This window comes from Dryas octopetala, chromosome 2 (assembly GCF_963921425.1).
Source record: "Dryas octopetala chromosome 2, drDryOcto1.1, whole genome shotgun sequence".
Lineage (NCBI taxonomy): Eukaryota > Viridiplantae > Streptophyta > Magnoliopsida > Rosales > Rosaceae > Dryas > Dryas octopetala.
Window position 1 is genome coordinate 18,978,659 of NC_141367.1, and position 16,767 is coordinate 18,995,425.

Genomic DNA, 16,767 nt, shown 5'->3' on the forward strand with positions numbered 1-16,767 from the left:
AAAAAACTTAATATATCAAGAAATGATTACCAACAATATATATCAAGCTAATACCTAATTTGTTTGGCTTTGTGTGAGAGAAACAGATTCTCTAATCTCTATTGTGTCTATTCTGTAATTATTTCATTCTTAATCGTCATATTACAAATAAATTAACCGTTATATTTGATTTCACTCACTAAGAAATATTATGAATCCACATACTCACACACTTTAAATTTATAATATATGACAAATCAGCTTATACATGTATAAGCTAGCTGACTTGTCATATAATATCAAGAGAAATGTACCATATACATAATCTTTCTCTTGATGTTAATGCAATCAAGATTGATCAAGAAATGTTTGGCTAGCTATATTGTGTTGAGCCTAAGCTTCTTATGTTGATCAATAATATTGTAAAACGATTATATCTTTTAGTCCAATAGCTCTAACCTTTCACCCTAATTTTTTATTGCCAAATATTATATATATATATATATATATCTTCAGCTAGCTAGCAGTCATGACAGTCGCCATGGACGTTGCCAGGCATAATGGCCTTGGTAGAACTGGTTCTGGAGGTCCGTGTCGCTTAGAGGATCAATGTGTTCTTAATCTGGGGTTTGGGGACAATTATTGAAGCATAGCTCGATCTGGGGCCTGTGTATTAAAGCGTATGCCTTGCTTAATTGGGCTGTATGATGCATGGGTTTCAAATGCTCACCACTTTTCCTTGTACATTCTTAAATTTATAATCTAATTTGGCCATATATAGATCGATATTGCCCTACAGGTCCAATAACAAATAATACATGCTCTAACAAATGCAACTAATTATAGGCTTATAAAAGCAAATTTAACTAATAGGTATGTATAGTTTAGAAATGTTATAAAACTAACTGATTATCAATTTAATACGAAGCTAATTACGTACCTTTTGAACTCAACACATGATGTAATCTCATAATCCGAATGGTTCATTTTTTAGGCCCCACTTCAAAGATCATTTTTGTAAAAAATCTCTTAAATCGGAAGTCTTTTAGTAATTTGGTTATAATAAAAATCATTTATATGCTTTTATCGAAACATAGTGTTCGTCTATTTATTTGATTACAGTTAGATGATTAAATGATTTCTGATTTGGTTGATTTTTTGTATTGATAATCTTTGAAGTTGAGCCTACAAAATGAACAGTTCATATTCTAAAATTACTCATGTAGCGAGTCAAAAAAAGTGGTTAGTTTCGTATTAACTTACTAACTAGTTAATTTAATTTAAAGTACATTAAGTCGTTAATTTAATTTAAAGCACATGCACCTAATGTATAGTCTAAACATAACCACATCGATAATCATACATAGAATTACTATTTGTATTCAAGGAATACAAAATGAAAATAATATAATCACACAAATTTTATTTATAATAAATTGCTAGATTCCATTGGATCGAGTTGTATGCATACATGATTGGTACTCTCTCTCTCTCCATTATTTGACTTATAAAAGAAGCCTTGTTCAGCTTCGGCAGGTGAAGTATATATGATTGACCTTAGTCTTCACATGATGGTACACTGGGTGAAGTAAATAAGCCTTACTTCTATAATTTTATCGCCGAGACCCACAATAATCTACTAGAGTTGTGGTATTAATGTTACATAAAAAATGTAATACATCTAGGATTACTCTTTCTTTAACAACACCAACATCTCCAGATGGATTTGTATAACCTCTCAGTGAGTGAGATGCTTTCATGGAGGTGAAGTCCACGAAGAATATAAGGTTCTATTATCAGCCAAGAGAAAGTGGTTCCCTCTTATTAGCAAGGGAAAAGATTATTCAGATGACACAACTCACAAGTAGGAAGGGTTTAGCTACTTCACCAAGGGGAAATTGAGCTTGGACTCTGTGAATTGTGACAGGCTAAAGATAACAAGACAATGAAAATGCAGTATACTTTTTTGAAATTACAAACAGAACAGATAAGGCCAAAATGGTTTGATGACTTTGGTCAGATGCATCAGAAAGCATACCACCAGGGGAGCCGAAGTATTAGAAGAAAAAAAAGATGGAGGGAAGAAGATAATGCTTGGAATTTAACAAAAGCTTAATCCACTATCCGATTCAGTGTTTTTACAAACTAGATGCCAAACAGCATGTACAAGTTTACATCTTTATAGGTCAACAACAGGCTATGAAATTGCCAGGGTCTAGCTATCTCAACCCAAACAGTACAGTTACAACTCTGTTTTTACACAAGAAGGCAATTCCTAGAGTAGACGGAATTTTTTTTTTTTTTTTTTTTTTTTTTTCAGGCCACAAAAATGAGTAGGCAGCATTTTTAAGTTCTTCCAGGTAAAAAAAAGAAAAGAAAAAGAAACATTAGTTTTGAAGTTTTTGTTGACAAACAAGGAACATTAGTGTTATTGCTGATTTTGCTGTCTCTGTTGGTGTTGGGCAAAATTGGGATGATTCTGGGGTGCGCCCTGAAGTGCTACCATATTAGATTGTAGATTCTGAGCATTTTGTGGCATGTTTCCAAATGCACCTTGTGAACCATGCTGCTGTTGCTGCTGCTGCTGCTGCTGCTGCTGTAGAGGCATCATACCACCAGTATTTGCTGCTCCCATATTAAACACTGCAAGTAAAGACCCCAACCACATTTGAGCCAATTAATTCCAAATAGATAATATTAACATAATCAAGATAGGAGCAAGCAACACCTGATTGCATAATTCATATACGAGGTTAAAATTAAAGACAAAGAAAGGACATATGTCATACTTTGATCACTCAAAATTTGAGAAGAATGACTCCGCTGGGGATTGTTACCAGGCATTTCAAACTGTGCAGTAAAAAGAGCAAAAGGGATTAAGTCATCATTATGTGATTAGACAATACATATCATCAAAATACAATAGCCAACGTTGATAATTTTTATGCAAGCCTATGAGAATAAAGAACTTGCCAAGAAAAAAGGCAAGAGCACAAATAAACAAAAAACTGATCCGAACATAGAAGAAATTGCCAAGTTCTTTATTCCCGTATTTATATAGATCATATAAGGATCAGATCCATGAAAAGTTTAAAACTTGCTTCCACTAGGAATATGATTCCAACAACCTCAACCCAAGATAAGTTTTATATAACTCCGTAAAGTGCAATACTTACAGCTTGGTCATCTTAAGCGGTGAAACCCACCAAGTTTTACCACATTATCTACTGCAATGTAACTGGAACCGCTATATGATCATATTCCAAACCAAATGTTATCATTTAGTCCACAACTATAACATTATTCCGAATTGAAATAATCAGCACATTTTTACTTTTATTGGAGACTTTGGTTTGAGATCCTAAAGGGCCTCACCAAGTAGGTGACACTACTAAAGCCATAATTCTACATTATCTCAACCCAAGCTCCAAACCATTAGCCCTTTCAATTCACCCACCTTTTTAATTCACCTAGGAAAAACAACAAAACAAATCACATCGGAAACGTACCTGCATTCGCGGCAGAAGTGATTGTGAGGACATTGTGGCCGAAATGTTTGGAATCTGAAACAGTAAAAAAAGTGAAGATAAAATGACATAGATGCCATAAAAAAGGATAAGGGGCAGCAGCTTCTAATTAAGGGAAACAGAAGACATATGAGTTAAGTTATGCTAAAATTACACGACATACAAATTCAAACATGGTATCCGTGGACAAGGAATACAAGTTGATGTTCAGAATTATGCAGTGAAGTAGGCAACATCATATAAATGGCCAGAAAAATAACCAGGAAAAGACTAAATTTTTACTAATGCACCATTTCATGACATGCTTCACTAACCTGAAAAATCACAAAAATAAATTACTTCAACTCAACATATAGAAATTCAGGAACAAATAAAAATTGTCTGTATAATAAACAACATATATCTCTGACTAAAAAAACAACAACATATATAACATAAAAGGAAAATGAAGTCTGACATTATGGGAGAACCATTTCCAATATTTGGAGACACTTGATCTCCAATGGGTTGCTTCAGACTTATCACATGTATGGTAGTATTTAATACTCAAGTATGGTGGTATATCAGCCCCTAAATTGTTTTTTAAAATTCATACAGGTCAGCTGGTAAGCATTTTCAAGAGAAAAATCCCATTACAAGCTCTCCTTGTCATGAAGGCATCTTCAGTATAGGCTATAGCTTCAGGAAGATCCATTATGCTAAACATCATTGCCATTGGGGAAAAATGCTCAAAGAAAACCAGCCTTTTCACAAATGAGGGAAGGCTCTCACCTTCAAGAAAATAAATGTAACTCTGGCCTAAGCTTTCATGCATACATCATATCAACACATAACGGTTTACTACTCTAATGAACTCCAGAATGTGTATCAGATCAAAGAATTGTTAGAGCATCAACAGAAATAATTAAATAAGACAAAAGATGCATTCAATTTAAATACTATAGTAATACAAATAAATTGAGGAGACAATCACCGCAACACAATAAGCACACATAGAAGATGCTACCTAATACCACATGTCAAAGAATAAAATGAAAAGTAAAAGCTGTAGAGATTAAACTGTATAGGTTTGGAATATTATGAGTCAATTCAATGGAGAAGAAATATAGGATAACAAATTAACAATCATCAATTGACACGAATATTTCCACCTGTTTTTTTCTCTTTTTTCACTGGGTAGAAATTTTTCCACCATGATGCAATAAGAGCATAACAGTTAATGAAATAAAATTTAGAAAGTGAAACAATGAATAGACACATAATCTGACCATTTGATTTGGTGTCGTCTGAGCAGCATTAAACAATGCACTATTAGCAGTTCCAGAAAACTGAGTAAGATGACGATTCATTTGATTTCCTGGGTTAAGTTGGTTTTGACCAATGCCATGTTGAACATGTCCAGAAGGCAACTGCCTACCCTGAAATTGCTGGTGACCCAATGACTGAGAAAATTGCATTTGATGCTGTCCATGTAACTAGAGGTAAAAAATATGATTAGTTAAGCAACCCAAAAAAATGTAAATGCAGTAAGACAAATAAATGTTCTTTTCCATTATTGATGCAAATGCTTATCCTGTTGGTTAAATTCCTGAAACAGTGGAGGAGTCCATCCAAAGACAATTTTTGCTAATAACATGAGAGAGAGAGAGAGAGAGAGAGAGAGAGAGAGAGAAGACGGTATATAAAACAACTGTATGCAACCAGGCAGCAGAAGAAAAGAGAAGAAAAAAATTAGGAAAAAAGGGAGCTAGCAACAAAGTTACCGACTGAAACTTTGGCTGAGCCTGGCCCTGCAAATCATGCAGCTGTTGCAGCTGGTTCTGCAGATTCAATGTGAGAGTCAAAGTTACATTCCCTAGATGAATGGTCATGAAATTAATCTAGCAAGCGAATCCCAGAAAAATCATTTTGAGTCACTCATGCAAAATATTAGTGAAATGGGTGGTTTTGCAAAGCTTCCTAAGCTGCAAAATAGTATACAGGAATTTTGGCATTAAACCTTACTTGTCCAAGTCCTTGCATTGCAGATTGCCTAAATTGTTGATGAGCCAGGAGTTGCTGCTGATGCTGAGGTACTTGCATCAATTTCTGCTGCTGTTGTTGCTGTTGTTGCTGCTTCTGTTGCTGGCTTTGTTGTTGAGGAGATGGCGTATTCATCATGTTTGTGCTAGACCTTGGTGAGTTGGCATATGGCAATGGAGATGTTGTTGTGTTATCAAAGTTTGTAACACTGGTACCACCAGGAGATGCAGCTGATCTTCCCATAAGTTGTGATCCAGAAACCTGCTTTTGACATAGTTGGGTGAGAGGGCCAGAAGACAATATTACATCATATAAAAAGATATATGATTTAAACTGTCACAAAACAAGAGACCCTATTCTCATTTATGAAGCTCAAGTCCACTCTAATGAGATTTGATGAAACATTAGGTTGGCTAAGGTTGAGCGAAGTTATATTAGACCCTAACCAAAAACAAAACTATTAAGTAATTTGCAAATTCTCTTTCAGGCAAACAAAGTCAAATCTGACTTACAGGCCAAATCAGTCCACCAATTGAGTTTGAGGTGGACCCATATCAACCTGGTTACAAAACAAAATTATGTATTGGGAAAATGAAAGTTCGAGGAGGTAGACAACAAAGCAGGCAAGATTATGCAACTGACCCACAATTGCAGACAACGAAGCAGGGAGTACGGACAAGATGGAAAAGGAAATGGTCCTTTTATGGATAGAGTTATTAAGCTCTGTAAACTTCGAGGAGGTAGGTCCTGCAACTCATGGTGATGTGAACAAAGAAGAGGGCGGACAGATTCACAAACTAGAGCCAGAATGAATACATGAAGAGAAAAAGAGATCCGTGTCCTTTTTTTTTTTTTAGAAGAAAGAAGCTTTATTAAACAGAGCACAAAACTTTACAAGCAATGGACAAGGAGTCCATCAACTAAGGTATAAAACAAAATCAGAAAAAGAGCTCTCGCACCACACCCTTGACTAAACAGAACATACCCAAAACTAACTAATTACAGAGATCTGTGTCCTGACCAACCCCTTTTCTGCAACTTGTGATGCAGGGCAATAATGATGATCAAAGTAAAACTCTTTTAGCTAAAACATAATAAATAACCTTTAGCATAATTTGATCAGCATCTTGCCTCACAAATTTGCAAGAATTAATTACGAATTCAAACTTATGAAGTGGCCCTTTAAGAAGTCTATGGTCTAACCTGCATCAAAGTGCTCTGACCAGTCAAGTTACTTGATGATACAGGGGTATTCTTTAAGAACATGCCTGAAAAAACTTTTAGTTAATGTCACCTGAAAAGGAATGGGATAACCTAGTATATAAACTCGAGGTTAAATCATACTTGCACAAGTAACTGATTATTACCAGATGTTTCAGAAAAAGCTTGTGTTCCATCACCCACAGTGATCACATCTACCAGATGCATTGGAAGCGCAGGTGTGCTCTGCCTTTGGTCTCCAGGTAACCGTAATCCTGCATGCATATACAAATCCATCTAAAAAAATGATAAGCATACTCCGTTTGAATGGAGAATATTAAAGAGAAACAGAGGGATGTCTAAATCGTAAATAAAAGAGGACACTATTTGAGAGTGAAAGGAAAATGTAATATGAAGAACAGAGAACCCTAAGCTGAGCAAAGACCTAAAGTAGAGCAAATGAATGAAACCCAGGTACCAAAATATTCCAAGCATGTCATTTACCACAATTGCACCACTGAAAAGAAGAAGGTAATAAGAATAAATATATATATATATATATATATAATGAAAAGTGGCAGTTGACTGTAATACCTTCGCCAAAATTAACAGCAGCTCGGAGTAGATTCTCCTGCCCTTGAATTTTGGCAGCCTGAGCCTTGTCCAGAGTAGGAACAATAGGTAGGCCTTGACGGGTTCCAAAACAGTAGGCCTTTCGGGTGTCAGCCAATACTTTCTCAGCGCTTTCACATGCTGCTCCAATCATATCGATCCTTGCCTGCATGCATACATATGAAATTTTGAACTGAAGATCATATAAAGAAAGGGAAACCCAGATGCTGAAGGAACCCTAAATCACCTTTAGCTTGTCAATTTGGGAGGACATGGGCAGGTTCTGCAACCCCTGAAGCAATTGCTCTCTCTTGACATTGTCGTCGACCTCCATCTCAGGCAACAGCTTTGAGGACAGCATCACGGGTAATACTGTAGCATTTTCAGCGTTAACATTCTTGGGATGCACCACAAAAGCCTTGGAGACCTTCTTAATTTCATCAACGATGTTGAAGAGCTCAAGATTCACCATCGAATACTGGCCCAAGATGTCTTGCCATTTGGGAGTGCTGTTGGCGTGAGCATAGGCGTTCAAATCTTCCATAATGCGAGAGATTGCTTTGAAGAGACTGATAGCTCGGGTCTTGACAGACTCTAGGTTCAGCTGCTGTTGTACAGCGTCGTTCAGCCTCTCCACCGCCATTGGTTGTGGTTGCTGCTGCTGTTGGGGCTGGGGAGGTTGGTTCTGAAGCACACCTTCCATGGCTGCCATTCCTGCCGAAGACTTGGAGAGGGAGAGAGAGAGAGAGAGAGAGAGAGAGAGTAAAAATCAAAGCCTTTTTGGCCAATGTAGCATTTTTCATTTCGGTGTGCCATGTGTACAATGATTGGGCCTATTAGGCCCAATGTCAAATACAGAGCTTATTATAGAAACATTGATTTTTTCCTGACAAATATAGAATATCATACTAGAAACTAGAAAGGTTGATATGAAAACTATAATATGGTCATTCAATGCAAAAACATAAGTCACTTCAATGGAAGCTACCAAATAGAAAAGGTTGAATAGTATTGTGGTTTCCTAATTATCAACCCATATACTATCTCTTACTGTATATGACATTGAGGTATCAAAGCAAACCCATGCGACCATGCTGTGTCTGTCAGTTACCATTTCAAGGCACAAACTTCACTTGCAGTTTCTTATCTGGCTACTTGAAACTCTTTCCAGAACCTATCTTTCTTTCTCTTCTCTTTTTCTTCTCACTTTCTCTTTCCATTTGCACCCATTGTGCCTTTTTACTTTTTAGACTTATTGTTGCCTTTCTATGTTTCAGTTTTCATATCTAAAAGCAATTATGTACTGAAATTGAAGTTAATGAAGCAAAGTTGCAATGTGAGAGAGAGAGAGAGAGAGAGAGAGAGAGAGAGAGAGAGAGAGAGAGAATCCAGATACAAACTATCATGGGGTGGGTAACTGGGTATTGGCTACAAGGAATGGAAACTATCTGAGAACAGGAAGGGACCCAATAAAGGAATTGAACACTGAGTATATATACATTGTAAAATTTAGCAGAACCAGAGAGAGAGACGCTTACCTTGATTCTGAGCAAAACCCCCAAACTTCTTGAGAGAGAGCAACAATCCCTAATTTTTCACACCCCCAATCTCGCGGGAGAATAGTTAACCAATTAAAGGGACACGAAATTACGAAAATACCCTCGCATACACAGCCACACGCCAATTTTCTTTAGAGGCAACACCAACCACACGCTTCCACTCCACTGCACCTCAATCTCCCTGCAAATCACTTCTTCAGCCGCCGCCTCCCAGTTGTCAGAGACAATAGCACAAGCACAAAGTAATTAGTGGTGTTTTGCCCAGTAATTTATTGAAATAAATCACTCATTTTCTGATTTTCACACCAATGGCTTCCTCCACTCTTGCCTCACCATCCACCTCTTTCATCAAAAACAAGGTGAGGTCCATTTTTTAAAAGAAAGTTCTCACTTTTAACTCTCAAATTTCCATTGTTTTTTTGTTTTACTGAACCGTGTCTGGAATTTGATATACAAGGATTTGGGTCTCTCTGCTTTCTCTTCCACATCACCGTTTTCCACTCAGAGATGCAAGAGAACACCAGCCCCCAAGACCATCTGTTCGGTCGTGGCGCCACAGCAATCGGAGCGCAAGCCCGCCACTACTGGCTCGGTTTGGATCTTTATTTGTCTATTTTTTTTGTGCTTTGGCGTTAATAGAAATCATAGTTTTGTGCTTTTGGCGTTGATGAAAATTGGGAATCTTAGTTTTGTGGTTTTTGATATTGGGTTTTGGTCGATTTTCAGGTCAAGACGGGAATGACGATGACCGAGAAGATATTTGCTAGGGCTTCTGAGAAACCCCAGTTGAGCCCAGGTGAGAATGTTTGGGTTAACGTGGATGTTTTGATGACCCATGATGTTTGTGGCCCTGGTTCCTTTGGAATCTTCAAGAAAGAGTTCGGCCAGAACGCCAAGGTACTTCCCTTTTTTGCTAAGAAAATGCATGTATTAAACATATAAAAGATAACAGGAACAGCCCTCATCAACTTTTACAACTGAACTATGGAGAGTGGAAATGGGGATGGACCCTGAAGTAGTACAATTATAAGCCATTTACCTTAGGTTGTGAAGAGCTTGGTTCGCTTCTCTAAACATGCTTTACAAACCAAAATGGAAAAGGGTTTTGCATAAGTTTTTAGTCAGACACAATAGATTCAATGATCCAGTCAGGTTGGCTCTCTTTATCTAGCAAGGGTTATGATCACATCCAGAGAATCACCCTCTAAGATGATGTGTTCTATAGTTACACTAGCTTCAGCTTCTATTTCTTCTTTCCAAAGTGAATCATCACGATCATTAAAAAAGAAAAAACACCATCCATGAATGTGACCCAAATGGGTTCTGTAAACCACAACAAGAGTGGATGGACAATAGCATTAAACCATCGAAGTTTAGCCAAGTTTAGCTTGGCTGAACTCTGGGAAGGGGGAGCCAATGAGAAGGTGGCCCTTTGTTTTTTTTGTTTTTTTCTTTGTCATTGTCCACGCCCACTTGTGCTGGTGAAAGATTTGTTTATCTGTGGGCAAATCCTACATATCAAATTGCAAGTCTTCCCTTACTGCCTTGTTTCTAAATAACCATAACCAATCACAAAAAACTGCAGCAAATACCATGAATTCATTTGCTTCTCTCTCTCCTGTTAGATTCAAAGCAGCCCCTTTAGAAAGACTGATTTGAAGCCAATCCCCCTAATTAGAAACCTGAAAACAAATGTCTGGGAAGGCCTTAACGAACAGGTGAACAACAGTCTCAGGCTCAGATTTACAAAAAGGATAGGCTTATCAGAAATAGGGAGGTTGCAAAAAGGATAGGCTTATCAGAAATAGAACAGGTGCTCCTTCCTAGATCATGTGGCGGATACAAATGGTTTTGGCAGGAGGTGAATGTCGTGGATCATTGGTTGCATGAGCTCAGTTTACTTTTTAGTGATTATTAATGGGAGGTTGAGAGGAAGATTTAGGGCTTCTAAGGGGACATGTTCTCCCTGTTTCTTTTACATTATTGGTCCATTTCTTTAGTGGGTGGTTTCTGAGAGTTAGAGTATAGACTTGCTAATGTGTATAGAGTTTTATAGAGAATTTGGTCAACAAATGTTAAGGAGTTCATTTGTTAAAATTTGAGCTTGAGGAATTACGACTTTCTTTGTGCTCAGTAGAATTATGCGGTTTGAATGTTAGGGACTGGTTCTATCCCAAAGTCCAATACTTGGTTGATGGATTTAGTTAGTATGGAACTCATAACTTAAGAACGTAAATCTGGTTTTCCCTTTTAGCTCATACTCTTCATCATCTTTGTCTCTCTGTTTGTTTTTTGCTATTAAACAGGACTATTTTCTATATTCATATGTGAAATTTGTAAGCGCTGAATTAATTTTTTGTGGGGGATAAATCTTACTTCATTGTTTTGACATTGTAGGTTTGGGACCGTGAAAAGATTGTAATCATACCTGACCATTATATATTTACTAGTGATGAACGTGCAAATCGTAATGTGGATATTTTGAGGGATTTCTGCACGGAGCAAAACATCAAGTACTTCTATGATATCAAGGATCTAAGTAATTTTAAGGTGTGGCTTTTGAGTTAGGTCGTATTTTATTTTTTATGTCACTTTCTAATCTATATTTTCGTTCGTTATTTTGATTCAGTTTTAGCATCAGATATTAAATGTTGCTCACAATTGGCAGGCTAACCCAGATTATAAGGGTGTATGCCATGTTGCTCTTGCTCAAGAAGGTCATTGCAGGCCTGGAGAGGTACTTGTCTTTGAAGAGTTCACTATTATTTTATGGCTTTAAAATCCAAATAGCAATCAAACACTTCATTTTGTTGTCAGGTCCTGCTTGGTACAGATTCGCACACCTGTACTGCTGGAGCTTTTGGACAGTTTGCTACTGGAATTGGAAACACTGATGCAGGTTTTGTATTGGGCGCTGGGAAGCTCTTGCTCAAGGTTTGTAGATGTTCTAGTTTTGTTTTCATTCTGCTTTTCTAATCACATGTACTCATCACTGTCCAACAGATCTCATGCAAATGGTGCAATTCCACAGATATTTTAGCTTCCATTAATATTCTGGGGAATATTGGTCCCCTTCTTCCTGTTTTAGCTTTCATAGTTTAGCATTCTTCCTGGTGAATATGGGTCCCGTTCATATTTTAGATGTTTTTCTCATTCTTGTATGAGCTCTATTGTGTGCTATAGCTAGTTAGTTATATATTTAAATTCATAATGTCTTTTGTAGTTTATATATTTCAAACTTATGTGCTATGGATATCTGTGATTATTTCAGTGGACCTGTGTTGTATTTACCATACTTTCTGATTTAAAAATCTGTGATTTTCTTGCCTTTTTTAAAATTGCAGGTACCTCCAACTCTGAGATTTGTAATGGATGGTGAAATGCCTGACTATTTGCTTGCCAAAGATTTGATTTTGCAAGTAAGTTTTACCAGGTCTCAAAGCATTTGTTTCCTTTTAATGTACATAACATACCACAACGTTAAAATTGATAGAGCCCATGATTTTCCGTTGTTATGCTGAAATAAAACTTGATGATCACATCCAGTCTGTGTTGTTACCTTGATAAATGATTTTCATGTGGCAGATTATTGGTGAAATATCTGTTTCTGGTGCAACATATAAAGCTATGGAGTTTGTTGGAACCACTGTTGAAAGTTTAACTGTAAGTGTCTTTACTGCAAGTATGTATTCAGTTCACCTGGTTGCAGTTGTTAGCTACTCTTGAATGGACTTTGAATACAATTTCTATAATCTCTACTGGATAGATGGAAGAAAGGATGACATTATGCAATATGGTTGTTGAAGCTGGGGGTAAAAATGGTATTGTCCCTGCTGATAGCACTACATTCAAGTACCTTGAGGTTAGTGCTACTAATCATCAAATACTATGATAAATTTCTCTCTCTCTCTCTCTCTCTCTCTCCCCTCCCACACACACACACACACACACACACACACACACACACACAATGGTATGTCTATATGTATGTGCATGTATATAACCAGGTACATGCATGTGTGTGCAAGTGCGTGAATGGATGGATGGTTGGATCTGTGTACCAACATATGTGTGCTTGTTTTCTTTGATGTCCATTTGTGTCCATTTGTCATCACATAGAACGTTCCTTAATCTTAGGGCTGAGTTGAGAAATTAGAACCACCCAGTTCAGTAGAATGGGGTTGGGAACAATCCTTGCCTTAGGGCCACGTATGCTGTTTTACTTTTGCCTTGTCATAAACTTATTACCTTTTTTACGGGTGGTTTTGCAACATATGCTGTTCTCTTTGCATGCTATATACATTTGTGCTGTCTAGCACTAGCTATGTAATGTTATATTTTGTATCGCAGGATAAGACATCTGTACCCTATCAACCTGTGTATAGTGATGGTCAAGCAAGGTAATTTATGCTATTAGATATCCACACTTTATTAGTCCATTCTGTGCTCTGGTTTACAACATTATACACTGGGATTTTAATAGCCCTTGTAAATCATTACAAATTTCTTGTGCACTGATAGAGTCTTTGGCATGTTAGTAGAGGAGAAACTAGACCACATTATAGATCATTTTCATACCATATGTACCTGTTCACCTTCAAGTAAAGACAAGCCTTGCTTCTTTTGTTTTCTTTTTTTTGTTTCCTCTATCACTCTCGTATAATGCCTATGGGTGTTCTCCAAGTAGTTGTCACTTGTCACCGGGAATACCATCGAAAGATGGAATATGTACAATAAGAAACAAAAGTTTGTGCAGTTTTCAGCAGATATCTCTCATTCAGTTCCTATTATGTATTACATTCTAAATTGGTTAGAATCCTAAGCTAAAAGAAGCATATATTGTTCTGCAGTCCTATTCTTTTTTAACGTATACACAGTTAATTGCCACATTTAAGTACTATATTGTCATCTTCCGATGTAGCGTAGTTCACGTGTTGTCACTAACTTGTAACCTTGTCATTTGTAAGTGTATGTTAGATGCAAGAGAACTGAATGTTAAAATGAGTAATTCATGCTGGTCTAGATATGACCTTTACACGTATTGGTTCTAATTGTCGATAGATTTTGGAATTCATTTGTATTAATGAGTTTGTTTTGTTTCCATTTAGATTTCTGTCTGAGTACAGATTTGATGTTTCAAAACTGGAGCCACTGGTGGCAAAGGTGAGCAGCACATAGATTAATCTCATATAATTGTTTCTCTCCCTTCTGCGAATAATTTTCTCAACTATTTTGCAGCCTCATTCTCCAGATAATCGTGCTTTAGCAAGAGAATGCAAAGATGTGAAAATTGACAGAGTATATATTGGATCTTGTACTGGTGGAAAAACAGAGGATTTCATGGCTGCAGCTAAAGTTTTTCTAGCTTCAGTAAGGAGTCAAATCTCTATAACATGAGTATTGATTGTCAATGCATGCTGACTTGAATAAGCATCTGAGTGCTTCTTTGTTAACAAATGCATGTATGTATGTAAGTATGTATGAATGAATGATCACCAATGGTATGAATTGCATGGATGCAAATTGTAGATCTTCTAATCAAAATCAAACTTAATATATTTAAATAGCACTCTGCAATACTCTGCATATTCTTTATTTTGTTACATTTCAGCATTATGTGCTTTGCTGGTACACTTTGGATTTTTTTTTCTTTTGTTTGTTTGTTTGTTTGTTTGTTTGTTTTCTTGTTTTTTCAATTGGCAATTGTTTTGGGAAGTGTTTGTATATTGGTACTAGCTCCTTCTATTGTTGTTTTCAATCCAGGTGTATATTTAATTTTCTTGGAGATTTTCTTTTTCTTGGTTTATGCTTAAAGATCTAATTGCTTTTCTGCAGGGCAAAAAGGTCAAAGTACCCACATTTCTTGTGCCTGCTACTCAAAAGGTTTGTCATGCCACAGAATTAAGTTCTTAGGCGTTAGGCATCAACGTTCCTAGTTATAAATTTTTTTAGAAATATATGAAGTCATAACTGAAATCTTGTGTATTGTTGTTTATGCTAAAATTAATAGGTTTGGATGGATGTGTATAGTCTTCCAGTGCCAGGATCTGGTGGCAAGACTTGCTCACAGATATTCGAGGAAGCTGGTTGTGACACACCTGCAAGTCCTAGTTGTGGTGCTTGCTTGGGTGGTCCTAGAGACACGTATGCTCGCTTGAATGAACCTCAGGTAAGTTTATTTCCTTATCTGCACACATTCCAAATGATCTAACCATGCTCTCATGTCCTGGGGCAGGCAGACCTCATAGATCATTGCACCTCACTATGCCATTGTCTTTGATAGGATTAGGACTAACCATTCAATCCTTGGGGGTCTCATAATCCCATTTGCATAATCTTGTTCTAAAGAATTTTTATTTTTTAAGAGAAACAAAAATTTTTGTTTTAAAGAAAAATTAATTATCTGGATTTAAAAAATCTGAAAAGATATCCTTTGAATCTTGTAACATCCATTTCTCAGTGCTACTGTTTCTGGGTGCCATTTTATATGACTAAGGAAAACATAATGGTTTTCGTTGCAATTTCTTATTTCTGGTCTGTTATACCACACTTCTGTCTTTGCAGGTATGTGTCTCAACAACAAACAGGAACTTCCCCGGCCGAATGGGCCACAAGGAAGGCCAGATATATCTTGCTTCCCCATACACTGCTGCAGCATCTGCTTTGACTGGTTATGTCACAGACCCAAGAGAGTTTCTGCAGTAGGCTACTGATATCTTCACATATCTGATCAGTGTATGTTTTGCTTTGTACTCTGCCGCTGTAAGTTAGGAGATCAAAAGAATAATGGGGTTTTCACACCCTTCCCAAAAGTTTTGTATGCTTGTGATTATCAGGTCTGTGCCGTATGTATTCTGGTTTTAATGTGAATTGTTAGTTCCCAATCCAACGATGATATATGAACAGAAAATAAGGAGGGTATCTCAGTGAACATAACTAGACTACTTTTTATGACTTTTACTTGCATTAAAAACTCTTCTCATCTTCTCATAGCCATTTTGTTCCGTGCTGAGTATGTGACCGAGTTGGTTTTTCTCCATTAAGCAGTGGTTATGCTTGATGTGCTGAGATTTGAAGTTGGTTTAGGCTCTAAACCATCTCTCGTTTCTTGGATGCTGACATTGCTACCCTAAAACCTGTGGTTGCGCCCATGACCCTACTAAGCACAAGCGAGTTGAAAAATATGTGTTCGATGGGTTCTGAGGCAGCAAAAATTGAACCAAGCAATTATTCCTGCAACTATTTGCCTTTCCAAAATGTTGTTGGCTTTGCATTTTTGCTCGATGTTATTGACTTATAGTACTGCACAAACCTATAGTCAACGCCCCAGCGTTGCATAAGCCAGCGCACGTTGACTTTATGATTATAGATTCTGGAAACAAATTGTTACTTGTTTTGCAAGATTCACATGATTATTTTAGCCCCTATTGGTATTCACATAGATATAGTTGATTTGCATGGGGATTGGAGAAAAACATTTATGGGACGGTTCTATATAAGGACACATTGGGTGTATATAGGATTTTCCCATTGTAGTTTTTCTCATGGGAATTGAGATAGGATGTTGTGTAGGACCCAAGGAATTGAGATAGGATATTGTGTAGGACCCAAAAGCATAAATGAAAATAACCCCTCGAAACTTGAAAGCATATCATACAGATATATCTAACTTCCCCTCGAAACTCGAATGCATTAAATAGAATTGTATTTCTCAGTGTAGTTAGACTGGACTCATTCAATTGGGAAATATAATAAGAATTCAATTTTGTGCTGTCTGGACATACATCATATGGCTGTGTCGGTGATCTTCCTAGCTTTTTCAAGGCTTTTTTGGGTATATGCTAGTAACAATCGTCTATGAATGTGTG

General features: G+C 36.9%; 2 protein-coding genes across 5 annotated transcripts; one reads left to right on the top strand and one right to left on the bottom strand.

The window, feature by feature from the left end:
* Positions 1 to 2,055: 2,055 nt before the first annotated feature.
* MED8 (mediator subunit 8) lies at positions 2,056 to 9,033 on the bottom strand. Of its 4 annotated transcripts, XR_015120185.1 has the most exons (12): positions 8,879 to 9,033; positions 7,588 to 8,064; positions 7,323 to 7,506; positions 6,896 to 7,003; positions 6,732 to 6,796; positions 5,511 to 5,792; positions 5,270 to 5,326; positions 4,775 to 4,981; positions 3,489 to 3,542; positions 3,156 to 3,226; positions 2,769 to 2,829; positions 2,572 to 2,622 (listed from the first exon to the last, which is right to left on the bottom strand). XR_015120185.1 is itself a non-coding variant. In XM_086230632.1 (11 exons), exons 2-11 carry the CDS (start codon positions 8,050 to 8,052, stop codon positions 2,408 to 2,410), a joined length of 1,698 nt encoding a protein of 565 aa, XP_086086758.1. In that variant the 5' UTR covers positions 8,053 to 8,064; positions 8,879 to 9,028; the 3' UTR covers positions 2,056 to 2,407. The 4 variants fall into 4 exon arrangements, 3 of the variants coding, with proteins under 3 accessions (XP_086086758.1, XP_086086760.1, XP_086086759.1); XM_086230632.1 differs by lacking the exon at positions 3,156 to 3,226 and having other exon boundaries at positions 2,056 to 2,622; positions 8,879 to 9,028; XM_086230634.1 differs by lacking the exon at positions 3,156 to 3,226 and having other exon boundaries at positions 2,056 to 2,622; positions 5,511 to 5,789; positions 8,879 to 9,025.
* A 39-nt stretch (positions 9,034 to 9,072) lies between these two features.
* IIL1 (isopropyl malate isomerase large subunit 1) lies at positions 9,073 to 15,855 on the top strand. The gene is made up of 15 exons (XM_086230635.1): positions 9,073 to 9,258; positions 9,357 to 9,491; positions 9,626 to 9,796; positions 11,297 to 11,449; positions 11,568 to 11,636; positions 11,717 to 11,833; positions 12,244 to 12,318; positions 12,485 to 12,562; positions 12,666 to 12,761; positions 13,250 to 13,299; positions 14,008 to 14,062; positions 14,138 to 14,269; positions 14,735 to 14,782; positions 14,910 to 15,068; positions 15,464 to 15,855. The coding sequence occupies exons 1-15, from the start codon at positions 9,208 to 9,210 to the stop codon at positions 15,602 to 15,604; spliced, it is 1,530 nt and encodes a 509-aa protein (XP_086086761.1). The 5' UTR covers positions 9,073 to 9,207; the 3' UTR covers positions 15,605 to 15,855.
* Positions 15,856 to 16,767: the final 912 nt, after the last annotated feature.